Source organism: Haliotis asinina, chromosome 5 (assembly GCF_037392515.1).
Source record: "Haliotis asinina isolate JCU_RB_2024 chromosome 5, JCU_Hal_asi_v2, whole genome shotgun sequence".
NCBI classification, from domain to species: Eukaryota; Metazoa; Mollusca; class Gastropoda; order Lepetellida; family Haliotidae; genus Haliotis; species Haliotis asinina.
The window spans coordinates 70,669,745-70,692,235 of NC_090284.1; the positions used below are offsets into that span (position 1 = coordinate 70,669,745).

The 22,491-nt window shown below is 41.6% G+C and overlaps 1 protein-coding gene across 2 annotated transcripts in view; it reads left to right on the plus strand.

The window, feature by feature from the left end:
* The window catches only part of LOC137285180 (atrial natriuretic peptide-converting enzyme-like), a 123,165-nt gene that overhangs the window by 96,466 nt on the left and 4,208 nt on the right, over positions 1 to 22,491 (plus strand). For both annotated transcript variants that reach the window (XM_067817422.1, XM_067817421.1), the window contains exons 5-19: positions 5,307 to 5,374; positions 7,276 to 7,430; positions 9,510 to 9,545; positions 10,144 to 10,380; positions 10,754 to 10,867; positions 11,385 to 11,642; positions 11,987 to 12,130; positions 14,853 to 14,960; positions 15,386 to 15,499; positions 15,995 to 16,127; positions 16,757 to 16,867; positions 17,118 to 17,167; positions 20,080 to 20,263; positions 21,354 to 21,625; positions 22,166 to 22,323. In XM_067817422.1, coding sequence (XP_067673523.1) covers positions 5,307 to 5,374; positions 7,276 to 7,430; positions 9,510 to 9,545; positions 10,144 to 10,380; positions 10,754 to 10,867; positions 11,385 to 11,642; positions 11,987 to 12,130; positions 14,853 to 14,960; positions 15,386 to 15,499; positions 15,995 to 16,127; positions 16,757 to 16,867; positions 17,118 to 17,167; positions 20,080 to 20,263; positions 21,354 to 21,625; positions 22,166 to 22,323 — 2,142 coding nt within the window. The remainder of the gene's footprint in view (positions 1 to 5,306; positions 5,375 to 7,275; positions 7,431 to 9,509; positions 9,546 to 10,143; positions 10,381 to 10,753; positions 10,868 to 11,384; positions 11,643 to 11,986; positions 12,131 to 14,852; positions 14,961 to 15,385; positions 15,500 to 15,994; positions 16,128 to 16,756; positions 16,868 to 17,117; positions 17,168 to 20,079; positions 20,264 to 21,353; positions 21,626 to 22,165; positions 22,324 to 22,491) is intronic.

Consider the following 22,491-nt stretch of genomic DNA (forward strand, 5'->3'; position numbering starts at 1 on the left):
GCTTCTCGATGAGGGCATCATTCGGAATGGTCAAGGTCGCCCATGCGAATATTCATCTGACCTGCAGGCAAGACTGCATGACTTTCAGTTATTTTAAGGGGAGCTATCCGCCACACTTGAAGAACACGGTTACACGAAAGCTATTACCATAGGGTTCTACCATACAAAGTCCATCTCATTGCCATGTGACAATACTAAGTTTACGCGAGTTGTGTGAGAATGAAAACAGCAATTGGAGCAGCACTCCGGCCATATACCTCGGTTAGCACAATGTCGGAGATATTAAATGTGATATTGAATGTGTCGTACAGGTTTTCTACCTCAGCAGTAACACCAGGAGGTTCGTGGTCGGGAGTTTCTGTTGACGAATTCAGGTGTTACTTCAGAGTTTCAAACTATTGAGTATTGCTCAACATCTACCTTTACAATTTATTCAGTAGACACAGGGCAAGGCTTGGCGTTTGCTCCTGTTGTAGATGTTTGGAAAATCGACTTTTTTCTTTCATTCTATTCCACCAGTGATTAGTTTTCTTATCATGTTAACCAGAGTCACATTTAACAACAGCTGATTTAAGTTTTTTTAAAAAAAAATATGTGGTGTATTTCTTTTGACCTTACCTTGTCTTGAAATGAAGTAAAAGTTTGAAACTGATACGGACGCTGAACTGTGGTATTTTTAAGTCTGTTTTGCACCTTGAGCACTACTAATCAGTCGGAGACGAACATGTAATCTTATCAGTAGGTACAGGAGGTTGTTTTTGTATAAGAGTGGCTTAACATTGGAAAATACAAGATATTCAAGGAGTAGCTTCGCTGTAGGATAACTGTTGGTCAACAATAGGTTAGCAGCGGGTACTCAGCAGGTAAACAATAGTTTACCAGCTGGCCGTCAGTGTTTTAACGTTCAACTCACAGTGATAATGAAACAAACTAAACAAGTAAGTTTTGCAAACAACAGATTTCAAAACTTACTGAACGAACTGATTTTACAAAACGTGTCGTGACTTCGTATCTGTTTCTAACACGTGAGTCTCGAGGGAAATAATGATAGTTTGAGCAATAATTTCTAAGGAAATAATAAATAAATGAATAAAAGACTACGGTCTAGTACTGTTCGTTTATCTAGACTTGTCTCTTCGGAGGACACAATTACTATCACTCTATAGGCTCAGCACTCAGTACAGCCTTAGAGCATGGCGATTAGCATATGTATGGTGCAGTGTGTGACGCCAGACTCAATACTCTGGTTTTAACATCACTTACATCTCGTAGAGGAGGGGTATAGACGGATATCTCCAGGTTTGAAAAGTCCGTGACGGAACTTGTCTCACTCACTGTTCCTTATGTCAATGTGTATCAGGGCTGTTCCGTGTTGTACAGTTTGATCAATGGCATCCAGTCCCCGGATGTCTGCCGAGTAATGAAGCAGGCCCTCACTATGACCAGGAGGTACCGCGTCAATGGGACATATGTCAGGAGTTCCCTGAGGTATCCACTCACTTCACTCAGAATACAACCTATCCACATATGTAGACCGTATGTATTCACTTTCCATTCTTAGTACAACATACTAACATACGGAAGCGTAGTAGGGCCACGGTCTCACTACCTCCTGCGTAAGGTCATAGTACCTTCTACGTAGGACGTAGTGTCAACCCGCATAGGACTTCGTATCTCCTACGTAGATCATAGTATACTTCCTACCTAGGAGATAATGAGACCATTTGTTTAAACGTGGCCCTACTATGCTTCCGTATTAATCCCATGGTGAAACTGTGTGTGTTTGTATTCTCTGTACAATGGACTACATGTATATGAAGTAAGATATGCTCCTTCACCTTTTTTAGCAATAAGCTCCGTAAAAGGAATATATATTTCTTTTCATTCTCGACATGAAAAACAGATTATAAAAATAGGTTTTAATTCAGCATAATTCTTTATATTTCTATACTTTTGGTTTTGGTTTTGTATAAATATCTCGTATGTAAAAAAAATCAGTGCCAGAGAACAACTCGTGTTCATTACCCGCTCATACTAATTCATTCTACTGGGCGTCAAAACATAGCAATGAAAGTTATGTGAATGAATTACCGAACAGTGATGACACCAGGTGTTCGCAGAGAGATTGAGCGTGTCCTACACTAATGGTAGGACCTCCACTTACACAGTTTCACGAGTAAGAGGTTTTTGCCTGACGTCATAGATCAGGTAGTAGTCACCCGACTCAGTATCTAACAATGGAAGTTTGGCGAGGCTGGACACAAAACCCCAGTAATGAACCTCTCATTTCTGTGTAAACATTTGCATCTTTAACTTCGGTTTTAGAAATAAATATAGATGTTTCTTGTCTTTCGGTTTTGCATGAAGCACCGAATTGCTTTGGACAGTTTCAAGGGCTATACACGACGTAAGCTTCTTCAGGCTCTGTGACGCTACCCAGTCAGACTAGTATTGTCTACGACTGCGTCATCACGTTCCCACACTTGAAGAAGCTATGGGAGGCTGGATTCCATTACCCCAAGCTAACGGCGTTGTGGGAGGAAATAGCGGTAATAGAAAAACGTTTATCTGTGATGCTATGATGGGATTTTCATCAAATCTTGATCATATATTGATGGCTGCTTAACGTGGACGCAAGGGGCTTAATACGCTTATAACTTAATTCAGTATTTAACAATTACGTGGTACAGCCACTTAAATCCGAAATGAAGCTAATCAATCGATGCAAGTCAACAAATCACCTATAAATGGGTCCATTATACACATCTATTGTGTTAATGTGTACCTTAATAAGTAAGCGTTTTATCACGGACCTTGTCTTTCTACATCTAACAGGACAGATATAGCCAAGTCGCCCCCGCAACCTGTCGATGCTGAGACCATTATGTAACCTTAGAGCGACCGACATCAGTGAGCCGATGGCCTTATAATGAGTTTTAGATGGAAGTTATCGCACAAGTTCATTTATGAATGTTAGAAAGCTTAAAATATTCCGTTTGTGAACAGAGCATTGTAATGCCATGTGAATAATGCATGTGCTACGGTGAAAAATGCATCAGTGTCGCTTACATGTGTAGGAAGATCGATCCCAGATATTGGACGGTTGCCTTAATACAGGTGGAGATTTGATCATACTGATTCAGATAGTGTCTACAGAAATGTGTTCTACTCGAATAAAGTGACATTTCGTTTTATGTTTTATATCTCTCTGTGTATTTTTTTATATGACTCGGGTATCGCTTTCAATCGTATTCCAACATTATCACGGCGAATGGTGATCCGAGGTGATCCGGGCATCACGTGTCCACCACTTTGGAGTGATTGAGTGAAGGCTTTGTAGCAGTATTCCAATAAAAATAAATAAATAATAATATTTTTCCACAGCTATTTTAAGCGTGCCAAGGTTGTGGGACACAATCTGAAATCTGAAATTGATTTTGTTGATGCCAGTGTACTGCTGGACGGTACAGCGATGGGAGTAAACCAGGTGAGGTCCTTCAGTCTGCCCAGAGTCGGTCCTTTGTGGAGAAGCTGTCTGAGAAGCCATTGCATGGTGTGTACATGCAGTGTGTGGAACAGAACAGCAATCCAACTGACTCCTTCGCCTGGATGAAGTCTGCTGGTCTCAAATGTGAAACTGGGGGCTTCCTTTTTGCTGCTCAGGACCTCTTCCCACGCGCAGTCGCCAGAGCGTGATTCTAAACCAAAATGTGAACATGAAATGTCGTCTTTGCAATGAATTTACAGAGACTGTCCAACACCTTGTCAGTGGATGCCCTTCCTTGGCACAAACAGCATATCTTAAAAGACATGATGGCATGGCCCGCTGCTTTTACTATCGCCTCCGCCATGTCTGTGGCTTTAACCCCGAGGTCCATCCATGGTATGACCCTGAACATGTCCAGGGCGTCCTGGAAAATGATGCTTTTAAACTTCTCTGGAATAGGCCAATATACAGCCTGGGACGAATTCCAGCCAACACACCTGATCCTGTCCTTTTGATAAACCCAACGTCATTGAATTGTCTGTCCCATTTGACACCAACGTTATTGGCAGGATTCAAGAAAAGCATGGTAAATATGCGGACCTCGCCTTTGAAATGTCTCGTTTGCATCCCAAGTACACTGTCGTCAGGCTCCCCATTGTGCCCTTGGTTTGGTACCTCCTGATCTCTTGATGCAGATGAGGAGAGTGCTCAGGTTCTCCACCGGGAGCACAGCCCTTCTCACAATCTGGGTAATGCAGAAGGCTGTAGTGATGGGGAGTCTTCACATTCTCCGGAAAGTTCTTGGTTGGTTCGACTAGACAGCATTTTCATGGGAGAAGTTCCATTCGCTGCCTGGACTGGGTGTAGAGGGGGCGAGGGCCCTGAGCTGATGATGAGCCTTAGCAGCCTGATTGTGCCAGGATCACTCAAACCCTCACTGCTGCATATCTAGGTTAATCTGTGAAACATAATAATAAATAAATATTAAAAAACACCCCAGAAATCGGCTTCACACTTGTTACCCACGTGGGGGATTGAAAGCGGGTCATCGATATGGCGGTGGTGAGCTAACAGTTTAACCGTTAGGTTTCCTTACTGCTCCCTTTCCACTTTGGAGGAGAGCACAACCAGCTGCCACTTCTACTTAACATCAAGAGGCTAAACGTAACATTTAATGGTGTCTAAGGCAGCAAGCTACTTTCAACGAAGGTACAGAGGGTAGTCCATAGGTTGCAATCTTTTACCAATTTGGTGAAACATACAAGACGCTTATGGCACTGATATGACTGAAACCCACGACCAAAGAATCCTTAACCTCCAAGGGGAAGTAATTCTTTTGTAGAATTGTTTCAGATTAGACCGTGTGAAATATTTTGAAATAGTCAGAGTAGTCGGTGAATGAGTGCCTGGCAAAGCGGATGAGTAAGTGAGTGAATGAGTGAGTTGATTTGCCACTTCGAACAGTATCATGACTTGACCTCCTCGAAAAGTCTGAACGGGTACAATATGTTTCCAAGACGAGTGGTTTGGTTTCAGGGTCTTATAATATCATGATATTTGATGGTTCATGAATGATATTTTGCTTTCTAGAGTAAACACACAAAGCATCACAGCACTGTGTGAATCTTAGGCTCAGTGCCGGTGTTACAAATCGGTTTATGGAGACTTGGGCCAAAATAGAACGTTTTGTACACTTACTGCCTCTAAGGCTGTAATAATGTGTTGTGGACCTGTCGTCACCCTGACAGGTAAAGTGCTCTCCTTACTACATATTATTGTTCTTTTGATCTTGTGAATGAGGCTTGCTCCTCTGTTGCAGATGATGGGTGTTTTCCGGGACAGTGATTTGAGAGATTTGTATAACGATACAGATATATTACAAATAAGGTAAGACAAAGTCTTTCTATTATTATTTCCATCCTCTCATTTCGGACAAGTGGGTTCTTTGCAGCTGTGTACAAGCTGTAAGGAAAACACTGTGATATCGCGACGTATATGGTGACTTTATTTTTTCCGACGCTGTGTATAATGCGGATCGATGTATTTCCTAAGCTAGTGTGTAAAATGAACATATTTTACAGAAAAAAACCAACAGTTTCTAATGAAAATAATCGAAGGATTCCTTATACTTTAAGAAGATTTACAACCTGTTAAAATCTGGTATTGCCACGTTATGTAGGTTTGCATGGGCAATCTGGGATATATTTGTTTGAGGGACTGTATGCCATACAGAATATGTATTTCCAAGCACTAGATATTCACAGTGTGGGGACTGAATGTGCCCGGCAGGAAGTATGTAGGCATTCTTGGCAAGGGTTCGAATTGTTATAACTTGGTCAGAAGATTACTTTGATAACTAATAATCTAAACAGATCTTACAGTGGCCTTCATGGATGAATATTGTGTATTGTAAATTTGCCTGTTAAATTACCTGGAGGAGTTTACATGTTCAAAATGTTCATGGTCTTCCCCTATAGCCATCTGGATTTCTAATATCCGATTTCATAACGGCAGGCAGTTTACTTATTCTCTCACGAATGATGCTAGGACTTATGTCGAAAGAGCACTCATATATTTCTAATATCCCTCACAGTGTTTCAAACACGTTTATCTGTCGACTGACTTAAAACACAGAAACAGAACATCGTCATTTGACAGAAAAGAAAACTTTAAAAATTTTGTCTCAAATTCCCCTGTGTCACATACAGAATCCGAACGATATGCCATGTTATTTAAGAATATCACTCAACATGAAACACTGGGCATTATTTTGTTTTCATGAATATCAGCTTAGGACAATATCAGTTTCATGATACCACGATCAGTGTCGAGTTCTGAACATGCAATAACAATCTCTGCATGTATGACATAATAAGTTTAAGTTGATCATAATGTGTACTTAATCTTTGAGACGATCCCTGAAGCTCATGTTGCCACCATTTCACAGGGCGCTTTGTCTCAAGTGTGAGGCAACATGAAAATTGCCTGTCAATACCTTATCGATCCGTTTTCCCTTCAATGTCAGATAAAATTAGAAAATAAAGATTTAGTACAGTGTAAATATTTCTGCAGGAAATAGCATTAAGGCTATATTAGGGAGCAATCATTTGAGATCGACGGTATGCAATCACTTGTGCAACGCTCGCAGTGGACAAGTTCAGCGCTCTTTCGTCACTGCATCCTCCATTAATAGAGAAAAACTTTATGCACAATGCAGCGAGCTACTTCACAACATTCGAGGTTCTTTCCGCTGCCTACTGTGTGCTGACTAAATACCGTCATGTACAGGTGGACACATGGAATATCACGTGACATATGTAGCTCGACAGTGTTGTAATCAGTATTAGAGACCGAAGTCATCAGTCACGTGATACTAAAGAAGCACACTCAGTGGTCACATGACCAATAAACAACAATAATCTGTGATCAGAAGGTGTATAGACAATCACGACCAATGGTCCCATGACTAATATACAAACTAAATCAGTGATCACATGACAGATCGACAATAGTGGTCGCATATTAACAACAGTTGCAAGTAGGTGCATGTGTGAACAACATTTGTCACTGGTCACATTTATAAACATTTGTCTTTGGTCAATAGTTCCATGAATAAAACCATTAGTTTTCACGTCAGGCATGAAATATAGACATCCATCATTATCCAAGGAAGTGTTAGCGAGCTATGCGATTGTCGTTTGTCTCCCCCTATAATCACACTATAATCACACTATAATCCTGATGTTTCTCCAGAGCTTCACTTATTCTCCTTTCCTGTTTTGTTGCAGGCCCGGTAGTATAATTATTAGTTTTGTACTCGACTTCAAGACATCATTAGGTATTACACGTGACACAGTAGATCACGTCACCAGTATAATACATACAGGCTTGGAAGGTTCCATATTCAAAATAGATCCGTCTTCACTGAAGATTTATCTCGAAGGTGAGTGACACCTTTTGATATTTAATCTTTCTCTTGTTTTTTAAATCCTGTGCTTGTTTTTGAGCGTTGTCACCAACGAAATAAGTAAGATTTGTAGCAGGGCGCGATCACGACCATAACAGGTTGTTACCCAAACTGTGATGTGTCATCACACGGGGATGCCATTGATTTCATATACATATCACCATGCGTAATCTGTCTACATCTACTTGCCTGCAGTTCATGTTCTGTCTCCCAATTGTCTACTGTTCATGTTCTGTCTCCAGTTTTGCTGTTTGCCTACTATTTATGTTCTGTGACCTATTTGCCTACTTAGCTCGCTAAGTAGTTGAAAGAGCAGTCAGCAAAAAACTCTCTGAGTACCTCACAGAGAACAATCTCCATGGTCATCACCAGTCTGCTTACCGTGCTCACCACTGCACTGAAACAGCTCTCCTCAAGATTCTCTATGATCGGAGGATGAACATTGACAACAACAGGGTATCGCTTTTAGCAATTCTAGATTTACGTGCCGCTTTCGATACTGTTGATCACTGCAAACTTCTCGATACTCTGATGGTCAAGTTTGGTATTGTTGATACTGCCTTAATGTGGTTTCAATCCTATTTCACTTCTCGATACCAATCCGTCTACACTGAGGGACCCTACTCAAAATCAGTCATGGTCAAGTGTGGAGTCCCACAAGGCTCTGTGTTAGGACCTCTACTTTTCACTTTGTATGAGAAGGCTCGTGGAACGATCATTGATGACCACAATGTCCCGCGCCATCAGTATGCTGATGACATACAGCTTCACAACTCTTGTCTCATCCTAGGGAAGCTAACATCATACTCCAACAGATGTCAGATTGTTGTGAGGATGTCAAGACATGGGTGCTTAACTACTACCTGAAGCTGAATGACGACAAGAGCGAATGTCTTCGGATCGGAACCCCTACACGTCGATCTCAGTGCTCACTGTCCAGTTTTGAATGCGGCACTTTCTGGATACCAATGTCTGGCACTGTTAAGAATCTTGGTGTGATTCTCGATCCAGAGCTTTCACTCGACGATCATGTAACCAATCTAATCAGAAGTTGTTTCTGTTATTTGGGAAATATTAGCAACATACGGAAATACTTAACTAAGGATTCAGCTGCCATCCTTGTCCTGTCTCTGGTGATGGGTAGACTGGAGTATTGTAACAGTCTCCTGGCTGGTGCTGCAAAATCTCAGATGTCCAGACTACAACGTGTCCAAAATACTGCTTCTAGAATTGTGTCACTGACTCCAAAATCTCATCACATATCTCCTCTTTTTAGATCACTGCACTGGCTTCCATCTGAACACAAAATAACCTATAAACTATGTTTTCTTGCTTTTAAATGTCTCTCTGGAATGGCGCCGAACTATCTATCCAGCCTCATCGATATTTACCAGCCCACTAAATCTCTCAGATCCGAGAACAAACGACTCGCCTATTCTAAATGATTCCTACCACTATATTGTTTCCTTCCTGTGTGTGCCTTGAGCATGCATGTGCATGGAAACTCGCCTTATAAGTGGACTATTATTACTATTATTATTATTATTACTATTTATGTTCTGTCACCTATTTGCCTACAGTTCATGTTCTGTCACCTATTTGCCTACAGTTCATGTTCTGTCTCCTGTTTTGCTGTTTGCCAACCATTTATGTTCTGCCACCCATTTACCTACTGCTTATGTTCTGTCGCCTATTTGCCTACTGTTTATGTTCTGTCACCTGTTTGGCCTACCATTCATGTTCTGTTACCTATAGCCTACCGTCCATGTTTTGTTACCTATTTGCCTTGAGTTTATGTTAGATAACCTATTTTCCCACGGTTCATGTATTATTACCTATTTGTCTAGAGTTTATGTTAGATAACCTATTTTCCCACGGTTCATGTATTATTACCTATTTGTCTAGAGTTTCGTCGTGTTTCCTGATTGGTCAATGCTAATGTTTTTAAACGTAATTATGAAACCGACTTGGGCGAAAACACAAAGCATACTGTTTTTGGCCATCTATGTATGTATAACATATCTCCACTTTTACGTGATTATATTATATTTTCAGTGCCATTAACTACGGAAGGCCCGGCAATTCCAGCAAGTAAGTTTAGTTGTATATCACACATGGGCTAAAACTGGAAGATACGCACCAAGAGCAGACATGACCGATCACACAAAACCTTTCCTTATTACATGTTGAAGCATTAAAAACAAGACGTGATAATGATCCATGAAAAGAAAATGACTGGACAACGTTTGATCTGCAAGAGCGTGTCTGGAAAAGATTTCAAGCCATTTTTATTACAGCATTCATTCAATTGCAAGGTTGAACGCGTTTAGTTCCGGAAATCAATGATCAAGAGCGAGTACTTAGATACTTCAGTACGACATGTATGATGTTCAAACGGGCACTTTATGCCACTGTCTCTAAACCTGGTAACAACGCACAGTCTATTTGCAATGTCAGAAGGGCACAGGGGTGACCTTGGCTTTTGACTGCATTTGGCTTGGCAGAAACGCCCATCAGAAATGCAGAAATGTCGGATTCGATTCTCGGTTCGCCCCGATTATGTCTGGTGCGTGTCAGATACCTTTGGTCACAGGCTGGAATCGCAGATTAGGCCCGATTTCAGCATGTACAACCTTATTTGGTGAATGAAACAACGCTCCTTTAAGCAAAATTTGTCTTTCCCTTCCAGCATCATGCGAGCCGATGCGCCTTCACCCATGTATAAACGGGACGGACTACCACAGCACCATGTACCCCAACGTGTTTGGCGACGTCACTCAGTCTCAGGCCATCGCACGATACAACCACTACAAAGACTTCTTTAAAATTCCATGCCATGCATACGCAAATGACTTCTTCTGTTCTGCTTACACTCCCGAGTGCTATTTGAATAGGCCCATACCTCCTTGTCGGAGTTACTGTGAGGGTGAGTGTTACTTGAATAGGCACTGCCTTTTGTCAGGGTTACTGTTGGGTGAGTGTTACTTGACTAAGCCCATACCTCCTTGTTAGAGTTACCGTAGGGATGAGTGTTACTTGAATAAGCCCATACCTCCTTGTTAGAGATACCGTAAGGATGAGTGTTACTTGAATAAGCCCATACCTCCTTGTCGGAGTTACTGTGAGGGTGAGTGTTACTTGTACCGCCATATGCGACAGGTACGTGAACAACTCATAATTGTCATGACTGTGTGTATGTGTCAGGTGAGAATCGGAATGCGCACCAGTTAGTCATTTGTAAACACTTAATTACAACAGCTTTATTTGAAAACAAGACGTGTATTTCTGTGTATTCTCAGAGGTGCGGTCCCGGTGTGTGGGTGCTTACCCTGACAACATCACATTCCCTGTAGACTGCTCCAGGCTGCCAGAGTCCTCCAACCCCACTGTGTGCAGGTCAAGCTTGTATAAACGTAAGTAGTAGCCGGATAGAGTGAGTGAGTGAGTGAGTGAGCTTTAGCAATGTTAAAGCCACTGCAGGGACAGCAGAAATGGTCTTCAGGCATTGTACATTGATCCGGATAAAACAGGGGGCGGTAAACGATTTCCTGTTGTCATACTGCCCTCAGTTCAGTATATACTTTTATCAAATTAATGATGTAAGTTGGGAATGGGGTGCAGGTGAACCAACAGGAGCAGTAATTCGTTGTTCGGCACACGAGGGACCTTTGAGTATAAAGTGCCCTCTGTCTAATTCGGACCGGCTTGGGCCCGACTAAAAACAGCAAGACAGCATTTAGAGCCACACAAAAATTTATCTATGTTCGAATGTCGGTTTTCAGCTTTCAGGTTTATCAGTACCAACCTTTTCCCATGAATTTCACCACATTGGTAAACTTTATTTTGTCATCGGAATACTGGAATACTTTTCACTGACGAAAACAGTCACTATGCACATAGAAACAAACATATTTTCTACATATTCTCCAGCGGGGAAGTGTATACCAATTCAGGAAGAGCTGTGTGAAGATATTGGGTACAACTACACCTCCTTCCCCAACGCCGTGGGCAGCTATGGGGAGAAAGAAGTGAAAGCCAACCTGACGACGATTATCAAGGGAATACAGTTTGCTACCCACTGCTTCAAGCACGCCCGCCTCTTCGTCTGCGCTGCATTTGTCCCCAAATGTAGTGGGACAGGCCAAGTCCCGAACAACTTCATCCCGCCCTGTCGCAGTCTCTGCCAAGGTAAGAAGCACCATTAGGTTGTGTGATTTGATTCTTTCTTAATTGTTTGAGACATACTCATCCACTTTCTATCTCACCGTCACTCTATCTCACCGTCACTCTATCTCACCGTCACTCTACACGAGGGTCAACGTTGGAAATACCACGGTATTCGAGATTTGGAGTCATATTGGCAGGAAAACCGACAGGTTTAATGTAATTAAGTAAATTATGAATCGATGTTTTTGGATTTTTGACATAAGGTGATCAGGGACAAAAGCTGAACTTACACATGGGTACCAGTAATACTATTTATATTTTACACACACTTTCCATAAATCGCCTGTATTTTGTTTTCATTACAGAGTTCAAATCACGCTGTGAGATCTACCTGCACATCTTCTACCTTGGGTGGCCTTCTGGTCTCAACTGCTCCGCCTTCCCAGATGCACCGGATGAAAACATCTGTATTGGGTACGATGAGGCCCACGAAATACCAGAGAAGGGAGGTGAGGCTAGCAGGGTCTCTTCCAGATAACATCCGCACGGTTACCCGTGAACACCCGGCTGCAACTGGTCTTCAGTAAGCCATGTTTGTCGTAAACGGCAACGGTTGGTCAGACTCTCTGACTTAGTGGAAGCATGTCTTATCCCGATTGTGTAGATCGATGCTGATGATGTTAGTAACAACAACCCTTACAGGGTAATTGCATTAATGAATGACTACATTATTTGAAATTGGCCTATTTAGGAATGTATGGATATTTACATCAGTTTAGAATTACGTGTGTATCGATTCTTGGTGCCGTTTTTCTGAAACCCACAGTGTGCTTGGGGCAGCATGGAGACGTCGTTTCACTCAGGTTTACTCGTTCAGTGATATGCTGTAAACTGAAAAGCAAAAACAACTTTACCAAATGAGCTTTTCGTTTACTTGAAAATTGCTAGAACTGTTAAATTCGACTGTGTCTCTTTCATAAATACTCCTTTCTCCAATATTTTGCAAAAAGTAATCAGTGGAAAGTAACTGTGTGTGAACAGAAATAAGTTCAGTTAGGACAAGAAATGGATTTTGCAACCAAATGAGTCCTGTTATGTTTGAGGTTTTGTGAATCTGTGCCATAAAAGCTATAGTGATTTTCATACGTAAGGAGTTTTAAGAGAACCACGAGTGGGTATGCGAAAAAGAGGAGATAGTGGAAGGATGAGGGGTGGGTGTTGGTGTAGGGGTGTTGGGTGGGTGCAGCTGTGTTTGTGTGTCCCCCCAAATTCTGATGAGTCGTGCCAGTTGGGTGCGCTGGACACCCTGTTGGTTTTGGTTCAAATAACAGTTTACAGTGACAATTGTTCTAGGCTTTTCAGTACCATATCCGTCCCCGTGAGTTCCATCAAAATGGTAAAAGTCAGAGATCTGCAAAACAGATATGTAATACAGCTCAGAGCTGCAACTATCTAACTCACTCACAAAAGAGCTTTAGGAGTAACATGTCATTTGATCGGCTTTTAGGCATATCTAATTAAATACTTTATTGGCACATAAGCAGCTTCCATTTTGACAATTTATCTGATTATTTGACTATTTACCCGCAGTCCCCGTCCCATTGGCTGTCAGTAATGGATTTCTAGAGGCCGTACATATTAACATTGGGCCGATTCGATTGTTTTTCAAGGTCTTTCAGCACCAAACCTTTTTCATGAATTTCACCATATTGGTAAACGTCACTTTGTCATTGGAATACTGTTTGCAGGCGCGTCATATCCTTTCCATTCCCAGAAACATTCAGACTGCAAACAAAAACGAACATATTTTCTATATACATGTGTTTCTCCATCAGTGAAGTGTATACCAGTGTATCGAGATACCCCCTTCTAGGGAGATCTAATTAAATACTTTTTTTGGTACATAAGCAGCTTCCATTTTGACAATTTATCTGATGTTACCCGCAGTCCCATTATGTTTATGCTGGGTTAAACACGAAGCTTTAGGTCCCGTGATGAAAACAAGAACATGCGAGGACCGGAATTGCTTTCACATTGTTTTCCAATCAACGATAACACCAAATATCCGACCCCTCGCCGAGTTTGAGCAATGGCTAAATAACGACCACAAGACATTGTTGGGAACTTAGGCTATACCAAGTGGACATAAGACATGCTTGATGGGTAGTTGATAGCGAAGCTCTGGGTGGTGTTTGCAAGGCATCTAGAGGGTCCAGCTGCAAGGTGGGGGATGCGGCGTTCTGACGCCAGCTATATAAGAAGTCTTATTGGGTCTCGGTTTACACTGGGACCGTCTTCTGTACAAATATGTTCCTTTGCCGTTAAAAGTCAGATACTCAAATTCGACTGGACATACTAGTCCGTGAGATGTTGTTCTTATCGAGTGGTAGCCCCAGCAGACGTATTGCAAATACCTAGAGCGCTGATGATCATGCTTAGAATTGGCCCTCAGTAACTCCTGTTGTCTTAAGAGGCAACTAACAGAATCGGGTGGCTAGTTGCTGACCAGCCTGACACACGTCATCGTATCCAAAATTGATAAACCGATACTCATGACTTCTATCACTAGACTGTGTAGTAGAGATTCGATAATTCATAGATTGCCGCCACAAAGCGGTGCTAAACAACGAATAAACTGCCAATACTTTGCATTTGAAGTATGTCCTTATGCAGGTGTATGTAAGATGAAACAAATTAGTCTTTTAGAATATGGACAGGACGGTTAACGTACACAGCACTGGTTTATGATCCAGTTTGCTTGTGATTCAGCCTACACAGTGGAATGAATAAGTCAGTCGGGGTAAATGCCACTTTAAGCTGTATTTGAGCTTCATCACAACATGAGGTTAAACTTGGACAATAATCCAACGTGATGTAGATCTGAGAATTTTTGACGAATCAAACTATCATAATGCACACGGGTACGGTGCCGACAAACCGAAAACATAATCGGACCAAAACTGGAATCGAACTCATAATCATATATTTTCTTACGAGTGGGCCTCTCGTGCCTTACACAAATCAACAATATTATCTCTATTATCAGACGCAGGTATGGATTAAGCACACAGCTGCAAGGGATTTGCGTGAATAACCACAGAACATTTCGTAAAGATACACGTTTCATACATATTACTTTTCCAGTTTGTTCACACAAACTTCTTATTCACATGTACACTACTCGTCTAGAAATCACAGCATGGTTGCATGTAGAGTTTAATCTCATTCCAGCATGTAAGCGTGACGAATTCCGGTGTGACAACGGGACGTGCATCTCCAACATCTGGGTATGCGACGGCTACCAAGACTGCGCCGACAACATGGACGAGCACCACTGCGGTGAGCGCCAGTGTGGGGCTGTGGATGTATGGGGTAAACGGGTTGCTGGTTAACAGATGGTATGCCAACTTCTTGGGTGGATATTTGGTGAATTCCAGCACGAAGTGGACAGACACAAGACCGTGATCGTGAACTGTATATTTCGGGTGTAGACAACATGCGGCACGTGTCTATTTAATTCTTGTTTTCTTGAAATCAAGGTTTTACCACACTGCAAGATATATTTTTACTGTGTGACTGCTGGTAGACAGCATTTGGTCTTTATAATTCTAAGATCATGTGGTTGCTGGTGCTGCCTGTTCCTGCCTTGTAAAGTTATGGTTCAGGGTTTTTAGATAATATATCTGCATTTGGAAAATTTCAACAGGTAGTATAACTCTGGCGCCGCATTGATGCTTCATATGAAGGTTTTCTCGTCTTTTCAGCAACTTGCGCTTCCAATGAGCATCTGTGCTCCGGAAACAGGATGTGCGTCAACAAGAACTCCGTCTGTGACGGTGTCACTGACTGTGTCGGAGCTGTTGAGGAGTCGGAGTGTGGTACGTTAAAAAGACTGATCGGGCAACTGGGATTGTCACAATCATGAAGCCACAGACGAGCGTTGGCTTTCCTTATTTTCATTTCTATAAGTAGCTAAAGAACAATGCAATGCAAAAAAGTTAACGAGAAACAATAACAGGTATCGGTTCTCTGCTGCAACTGATGCCACTGGGAGTAAAGGAGGGGGATTACATAAACATCTGATGAATGGATCGTTGAAGATCAGTAATGACGTCAAGTGTGGTGCCACCATAATTTCTAAAGTAAAACCATTTTGGACAATTATTTATACAGAATTGTATCCTTGTTAGAAAGTTAGTATTTAGGGTAATGAATTTAGTTTACTTACTCGCCTTCCGTTTTATGTTTTCTCCCCAATGTATGTTTGAGTTCGTTATTCAGGTACAAGGTATGCTTAGCGTTTAATGCAAATTAGGGACAAAAAGCTACCAAAAACACTTTTGATCAATCAATTCGAACACTGCTGGCTACAGTTCGCCTGGGGACACATGCGCAACAAAAGGTTATAGAAGCCAGGAATCCGGACACGAACACGTGGCACTCCGTGTGCTCGGACGGCTGGAACATGACCTTCAGCAAGATCGTCTGTAATCAACTGGGCTACAGGTAAAAGCTTTTATGCCATTCAGCAACATTCTCTGTAATCAGCTGACTACAGGTAAACATTTTCACGGCATTCGGCATCATCGTCTGTTATTCGCAAATCTTTCGCGCCTATACAATATCTGTAAGTAGCTGAGTTACAAGCAAGTACTTTATATTTTAATGCCACTCAGCAGCATTGTCTGAAATCAGCTGTTTTACAAGTAAATACTTTAATGCCATTCAGCAACATCTTCTGTAATCAACTGGCTACAGGTAACTACTTTAATACCATTCAGCTAACGCGTTCGGTTATTAAATTAGATTTAGCGGTTTTGAATCAACGATAAAGTATCGCTAAATTGAAAGCATAGTAGCTTTACCTTCTAACTGAAGGCTGAAGAATATGAACACTAAAAACAAAACAATGAATAAACAAAATGAAAACCTGATGAGAGGGCAAGAAGTAGCCCCCTAACACCGTGTTGTAAATAAGAAAGAAGTCGCATATCCATATCATACGGTATCGCAAAATGAAAATTGTTACAACAAGTTTCAGGATGATTTGTGTAAATTTCTGTTCCTGTTGAATCCTGGGCCCTGGCTGTTGGCGTGCCAACTAATCACTAACCCATCCCTGTAACTGTTCCCAGGATCGTACACAGCACGGTGTTCAAGGCCGGCTCAAGTCGACCGACTGTTGTCCTGCAACCACGCAACAAGAACCAGGACCCTCGGAAAATACAGAGCTATTTCAACTGGACGTGAGTGGTCCCACGCCCTCTCGATTTGGTCTCACTGATTCGTTGTTCAAAACGAACCACATTCTTGAAAAATATACATGTACAAATTTATTCTTTAAGAGACCCATCGTAATATTTGAAATGTCTGTCTACTCAAGGACGAGCCTAGATTGTCCGAACTGGTTTTGAACCGAGATGTTTTATATGAACAACTATGCTTCACTTGTCGTGTACGTGTGTGTTGAATGTTAATGAGTTTTGGTATTTTCAGGTCTACCTGCTCAAACAATGAGCATGTGAACATCATGTGTGAAGATCCAAGTAAGTCAGCCATATCACGTTTCCTTAATATACCTGTTTTCGTAATGGTCTCTTCATCGTCCACCAAGCGTCACGATGGACAAAAAGAGTTTTTGACGTGCATCATGATAAATAGACATTGCTTCCTAAAACGAAATCAGTTATCGCTTCCCTGGTTATGTACGGGCATGATCTCACATGTACAGGTTGTATATTCCAATTATGGATGGTCTCTTAAGCAAGTTGCTTTTCTCATATTGATCTATAATTATATACAGAGATACAACATTTTCGAGTGATCTGAACAAATGAAACAAGGCGTTTGGGAAGAGAGAGAGAGAGATGTGTAATTGTCTGACAATGTCATCATTAGGTTTACATATACCCAATACCCGATTGAAAGAGTAAAACATGTTCGGCCTTGGCGGATAATTATCTGTAATTGTATTTAGCGATGTATCGACAGCTGGATTCCCACATGAAGATACACAATATACAACTATTCACCTACGTTTGATTGTGGGTAATAAAGAAATAAACAGGTTGTGGTTATTCGACGGTGATGTATTGAATATCACTAACAAGCTATGGTTATTCGAGGGTGATGTATTGATATCACAGTTGTATTTCACATTTTAGTTATGTTGTGTTTTGGCGAGTGTTGTCAGCCGATAAAGGCTCTCAAAACCTTTGTTTCTGGCCAAATCAATTGTGTAAAGTTTGTTTTGCTCAGCACAGTAGTTCCGGGTTTCAGTACATATGAACAGCGAACGATGGCAAAGTTCCATGTAACCTGTATTGTTCACCGTTTTAGATACTTCACTTTTAAATTCACTAAGAAATAATTTGGTTATGAGGTTTGAATGTGAATTATTGTTCGGATTAATTTTACTTGATCTGTATTCGCTTTCCATTGAATCGATTGAATGTTCAGATTCAGATATAATCTTTGTTGTCATGAATTAACGGGCGGTAAATTGACGCACCAGTATCAACAATGACATTAAACTTATTAATTACAGATAGAAGATTCATTTGAAAGTTTCTCGACATTACACACCCCCTTCTAAAAAGTTGTATCCAACCCTATATTGTAGAGAGAACCCAATGCTTCCCGTGGATGAACAGCTGGTCGTCAGTTTTGCATGTTTATCTTGAACTCTGTTTGTGTTCTAACATTTTCAAAAGGTCTCATGTAATATTATCAAGTTATTCAAATTTAGTGTTACTTTGTTACTTGGAAAAGACCGCAGTGCACGTTGAACAGTTGGGAACTTTTAATCCCTTAACCCTTACCCCCAGGTTCTCTGATTAAAAAGAAGATCACTGCCCATCATCTGTGAATCCCTGTCCTCTCACGCCGAATCAGGGATATTGACAGGCTTATTAAATGCCGTGTTAAACCACACTAATACCCTGAAACATTGCCCCAATTCTTTCCATACACATAAACACGTCACCAGATTTGTCTCAGCTCCATGCAGCGTACATCGTATGGCTTTGCCGTTGCACGCTGTAGCTTGTGATGCAGCGAGCTTAATCGACTATCTTTCGTAAAATCGTACTTTATTGAAAATTTCAGGCTCCTGTCATTTGATGTACTGCATTTAATTATCGCATAATAGCGCCCTGCATGTAATTCTCTATCGCTTTCGAGAGTCGTTACAACTTTGGATCGTGGAAAATTTAGATAAACTTTTCGATCTCATTTAAAAAAATAATCAAAGCAGACTTATTGATCGTGCAGTTTTGCATCAATATCGACCGCATAGCCAAACATTAGATTAAAAACACCATCTTTACTGTCGTCGCCGTCGGGGTACCTGGGTAGTAGTGGCTGAAGTTGTTTCCCTTAGACTTGTTAGGATCTGCTGCTCCACGATTATGAACCGTGGTTTATCAGCTTCATCTGTACTCGTTAATATGATCGAAGGGGTTAAGGTTACCAACCTGTCTGTTTCCTTGCATCACATTCAACATACATTACCGGAAGAGCAAACTATGCTGTACCTCTTTGTTGATAAGATATGCTGGATTTTCTTACGAACCATATTAAGTAAAGAATATTATATCCGAAAAACAACCGACGGTCTCAACCTCAAAGACTTTTTTAACATGGCTTCATGTCTGAAATATATTACTTAAAACTTCGAGAATTTTTAAATCATCGCCTCATCCGTAAGTGTATCACACATCATATTAAAAATCTATAAGTTCGCTTTTTGATAGACAAATTTCAAATTCACCGAGTCAGATTGAGGGGTTATGTAGTGGAAATTCATGTCGTATCCCAGTGTTCACTGAGCCAATATATTTTGACACAGAGTTACCGAGCCACGGATCTGTTCACCTCGTTGCAAGAATGACTGACGTTTAAACAGACATAATCAAATGTAACAACAGTTTTTTCCAAATGTCAGTTACATAAAAAGCGGAGTTGATATACTTTCTTTTTCCTCGCAGACGATATTCACCGCGAGATGACTCGATAACTTCCGAATTTAAATAGATTGATTTTCCATTTGAGGGAAGACATTCCCTAATTCAGCCTGTCAATACATACCACTACCTCGTCTATAGCAGTGAGTACCGGTTTCACATCAGTGTTCCTGTGAAGCCACGTTCAGATGTCACTGGATACTTTCATGTCCTTATATACATGTGGATGTATAGATAGACTACAACACTAAAACATGTACCCTCTTGCTTGCTGGTGACAATGTAACATACAAGACACGGATATTTGGGGGCTGATGTGTTGGACACGGGTGTCACAGTTGTGTTACGGTTCGTTAAAGTGTTTTGGTGACAGTATTCAACCAGGTACCGTTGTGTGACGTCAAATCCAATCAACAGTCATACACCGTATTTCCACGACCAATATATTTTACATTCCATGTTTCGTGTGTAACGGATGCATGTTTGATTTTCAGTCTGTGGCACCCGACCAGCGGTGTACCCGAACCCGCTGAGGATTGTAGGAGGAGACGAGGTGCGGCCCGGCGCCTGGCCCTGGTTGGTCTCCCTACACGGAGGGTCTGGTCAGAAGTTCTTCTGTGGCGGAAGCGTCATCAATGAACTGTTCATCCTGACTGCGGCCCACTGTATTGGGGGAGGGTAAGTGATGCACTCCATATTTCACGCATACGGATGGCCCAGTGGTATGACTACCATATTTGTGTAGAGTTACTTCCCTTAGCTGCAAACGGATACTCGGGTTGCTTTTTTCCAGAAACTGATTGTCTTCAATTGTCTATTTTCCCATTGTTCTAGTATTCCACCAAATCGTGACAACGCGCCCCTCGTGTTAACGCTGACATTGTTCTAGTATTCCACCAAATCGTGACAACGAGCCCCTCGTGTTAACGCTGACATTGTTCTAGTATTCCACCAAATCGTGACAACGCGTCCCTCGTGTTAACGCTGACATTGTTCTAGTATTCCACCAAATCGTGACAACGCGCCCCTCGTGTTAACGCTGACATTGTTCTAGTATTCCACCAAATCGTGACAACGCGTCCCACGTGTTAACGCTGACATGGCTGCTGTATTCCAGAGACACCGTGTAGCGGCCCCATCATTAATTAACCTCCAACTATTTCAGGGACACTTTCGTCAACAAAACGTCAAATTAAAATATATGTTTTATACTGAACCCGAACATGTGCGTTTAGACGTTGGTATAATGAACAAGAGAGATAGTAATATAGATATACAACTTCTGTATCACAGTATGTACGACGTTTCGGTGTAGACGCTGACACTGCTATCAAACAAGTCATGTATATTATTGTGGGTGAAGCGCATATACATAAGTAAAATTATGTTTCTTCAGTAATGTATAGCCACACAAGAATTTCCCATGTTCAAACGGTACATGTGGCTGGACATCAAGTCAAACACAAGCAAACATTGTCTGGCCTGCCTGGCTACCAGTCAAACAACAGTCCTCTTTCTATCAGTATGCGCCCAGTGCACAAGACTTTCATACTCACACACTGTACTTCAGAAAAACTGAAGGCTTATTTTTCCTCTCGAATATCCCAAACCATCCCAACCTCCGCATGAATATGTAGATGTTTTGTTTTTGGTTGTTTTTTTTTTACATTTTGATTAATTTATTGTTTTTGTTTGAAAAACAAACGTCTCGACATATTCAAAGCGTATTTTAGTCAATCACACTGACAACTGTTCTGTTGGCGTGTAGCGGCGTGCCGTTTCTACAATGGACCATTAAAGCAGGACACACTAGAAAAGACACCTACTCCAGATACCGTCAAGTGAGGAAAGGACTGAAGTTTTTCACCTACCCTGGCTACAACCACTACACTGTTGAGAACGACATCGCCATCATCATGCTGGACGAGCCCCTCACCTTCAGCGACTACCTGCGACCAATCTGTCTTCCCAAGCAGGGCCAGGTGATACCTGTCGGTACCAGGTGCATCTCTGCAGGCTGGGGCAAGTCAAGTGATACAGGTAGCGGCTTTATGTACCTTGGCACTGTTGACCCCTCCTTTTCCCACTTCATGTTTTTCGTTCTGTATTCGTAACCATCACATGTTTTTGATACATGCACTGAATCATTGAATGGACGTTTACCTAACTTGGCCTTCATTTGAAATGGCCACTGCAGGACACTACTTACAAGTAGATTTTACATCGGCTATTTACTATCATAAGCTTTACTTGTCATAGAGGCGATTGAACGCCCAACGGCCAGGTTGAGTTGCGTGCAACGGTATCCCAATTGCGTAAATCGACGGTGTTGGTGTAAAGCGGTTGATTATCTCGTCCAGACTCGATATTACAGCTAGTCGCAATATATATCTAGAATAATGCTGAGCGCATCGTAAAAACCAACCAACCAAATAAACAGATTCAGTTTCATTCCAACAAAAGCAGTACATAACTCGTACTGTATCATGAGAGTAGGTTTTGTCAGTTCCGCTGAGTTACCAGGTTCCAAACTTTGTAGAGAAGTATTAACATGTGCAAGATTCCTCATCATGTTTCCAGCCTTGGACTACGAGCCTGCAGCACGCCAGGTACAACTGGACATTGCTGACTGGCACAGTTGTGAGGCGGCTGTCCAGCGGGCTGAGAACCAGGTGCCCTACAAACTGACCGATAACATGATCTGTGCTGGCGGTTCCGACGGATTTGACGCATGCGCGGTACGTGCGATCTATGAATGATCAAGTTACTGTGGTAATTAATGCATACATTGAGCGGCCAGGACGCCCATCTACAAAGCAATCTGAGTGCAACGGTTGTCGTAAGTCTATGTTGAAGGCATTTTCTTCCCACAGAAGTTGCTACCACTAAAGATATGACAAGTCATC